Source organism: Oratosquilla oratoria, chromosome 26 (genome assembly GCF_046742065.1).
Source record: "Oratosquilla oratoria isolate Oo_2021 chromosome 26, ASM4674206v1, whole genome shotgun sequence".
In the NCBI taxonomy this organism is placed as follows: Eukaryota; Metazoa; Arthropoda; class Malacostraca; order Stomatopoda; family Squillidae; genus Oratosquilla; species Oratosquilla oratoria.
Window position 1 is genome coordinate 13,671,318 of NC_134802.1, and position 2,500 is coordinate 13,673,817.

The 2,500-nt window shown below is 41.2% G+C and overlaps 1 protein-coding gene across 2 annotated transcripts in view; it reads right to left on the reverse strand.

Annotated features, from left to right (window-relative positions):
- Nucleotides 1-22: 22 nt before the first annotated feature.
- LOC143039388 (uncharacterized) overlaps nucleotides 23-2,500 on the reverse strand; it is a 55,889-nt gene continuing 53,411 nt past the window's right edge. For both annotated transcript variants that reach the window (XM_076209347.1, XM_076209346.1), the window contains exon 5: nucleotides 23-1,975. In XM_076209347.1, coding sequence (XP_076065462.1) covers nucleotides 1,746-1,975 — 230 coding nt within the window. In that variant the 3' untranslated portion in view covers nucleotides 23-1,745. The remainder of the gene's footprint in view (nucleotides 1,976-2,500) is intronic.

A 2,500-nucleotide genomic window follows, 5' to 3' on the forward strand; every position in this document is an offset into this window, starting at 1 on the left:
CTATTTAAATTTTATTTGGGAACTATGCTACCTACTACACTAAGTCAAAAGCTTAGACACTTCCTGTAGGAACTTTTATTATATTGTACAGTTATTACATATATACTAATAGTTTTTTCTCAGATCATTGGAAGAAGCTCTGCTCCCCCGAGAAGACAGTGTTTACTACAACTGTGTCTGGGAGAGTCGAATAGGAAGATAGCTGACATAGCTTCATGTTGACATGAAGTCACACATTCTTTCATGCACTTCTCGACGCCTTCCAACACACCCGCAAAGCAAATCACGTCTGTCGTGCACGCACTCTGGAAGAGACTTGCATGCACTCTTCGAAGTTACGAAACGCTCCTTGCGTAGGTTATGTCATCTCGTTCAGCAATACGAGCCTTCGTACAAATAGTTTATAGTGAGTTGGCACTTGCTAGGCATCCGCTGTTCCTGGTGTGAGTGCTAGTAAGACGCGCCCCTTCCGACTCGAGTTGGCTCGTACATACCTTATTAGTTTGCAAATGGCACGGCCGGGTCGCCACCGCTACGAGTATTGCAGACTCGGGTTTTCGGAGATGAGATACCTCACTTCTCTTTCCTTACCTACTCTTCCCTTCCTTTCCCTCTTCGACCGGGTCTGAGGTTGTCGTGGCTAAGCTCTCCTCCACCGCCTTGACGAACACTATAGGGAGAGCCATCGCTACACGTGACATTTCTCGTTAATATTCTGCGGCCTGTTAACACAGTACTACGTATGACAGCGTGACACCCTGGCCAGCACGCACGCACGAGTTTTGTAATAGGTCACGCGAAGCAAGTTCTGCAAACATCCGTAGAATAAATCCATGTACATTAAAAAGAAAAGAAAAAAATCCATTTAATCTGGCTGCCTGAGCGTATACGGCAAATGAAGAAGGCTTTATTCAGCTGAGGCGTGTGTCTCTTGTTGCAAGAGGGTAACAACGTCTCCTCTTACGATTCATTAAGAGCTGACAAGCTCGGGAGAGTTCATTTACCGCAAGGAAGTGAAAAGGATCGAAAACTGTATGCTCCAAGATTCAACAAGGTAGAACAGACATTTAGATTTCGCTCCGTCTCGGCTTGGTTCACTTTACCTCGTGTAAACTTTCACAACTTTGCCTTGATACCGTCATTCCAATGACGCTCTTCACACTCTTTCTTTCAGTGAACGGTAGACGAAAGAACATTTTTTAATCTTCGTTTTATTTTATATATTTTTTTTCAAGTGGACGTGTAAATTTAAAATGAAATTCTTAGGGTCTCGTTCGCTCTATAGGGATTATGTTATACCTGATGTCAAGCTGTTTTATTCAGCTGGTAATAAAGAAAGTGAAGATTTTGGACCTTCATACCAAGTGGTCACCGGTTTGAACGCGGGTACACTTCATGCGAAGCACGATCGGAACCAACACGCTACTTAGCACATGAAGGACACTTAGAACAAAGTAAAGACCCGACAATAAAGACTAAATAAAATAGTTTGATGATAACCAGAACAAAACTTATAAAGAGCTTCACCAAAACGAAGAGTCGTATTTCAGTCATGCTGGAGCCGACCCCCGTTCTTCACAGTCAACTCATCTCCTGTAACCACTCTAGCCACTCCACATTCCAAACTCACGTTCCTCTTAAAGCTCATAAGATCAGCATCATTGTCATCTTAGTCAATCTGGGTGACTCTGCAATGAAGAAGATGGAAGATACTGTGTACATGGTAGCGTCACACGAACTTCCCTTCACAGCGAAATGGTCGGAACCCCAACAGGCCCGAGCCTGGCTAAGGACTGGGAGACGGAGGTGGAGGGCGAGGTGCTATGCTGGGAGGTGGCACTCGGCAGCGAGAGGGCCTGTGCCAGCCCTTGGAAGGCCGAGCGTCGTGATTGGATGCTCGAGGGCGGGTCGAGGGGCTTCAAGGTGGGCAGTTGGCTCGAGGGCGCTGTCGAACCTCCTCCAGGACTGCTTCCGGCTAAGAGGGAACATGGGAGGGAAACGTAATTGTATCTGAATAAAAATTCAATATTGAAGTGAATGAATGAATCAATAGTAGATTAATGTATATATATACATATATATATATATATATATATATATATATATATATATATATATATATATATATATATATATATACATATTTATGAATGAATAAATAGTCCTCCAGGACTGTTTCCAAGAAGGAACATGGGAGAGAAACATAATTGTATCTGAATAAAAAAATCAACATTTAAGTGAATGAACGACTCAATAGATAAATAAGTAAATTCTTGTGTAAATATATATATGAATGAAAAAATGAATTAATAGTCCTCCAAGACTGCTGCCGGCTGAGAAGGAACATGTATCTGAGTACAAAATTGATCATTAAAAGATATGAATGAATCAATAGGTAAATAAGTAAATTAGTATGTAGATATATAAATTAATGAATACATGAATAAATAGATAAATAGATAAGTAAAACAATTGATAATTCATATGTTCATAGAAAATG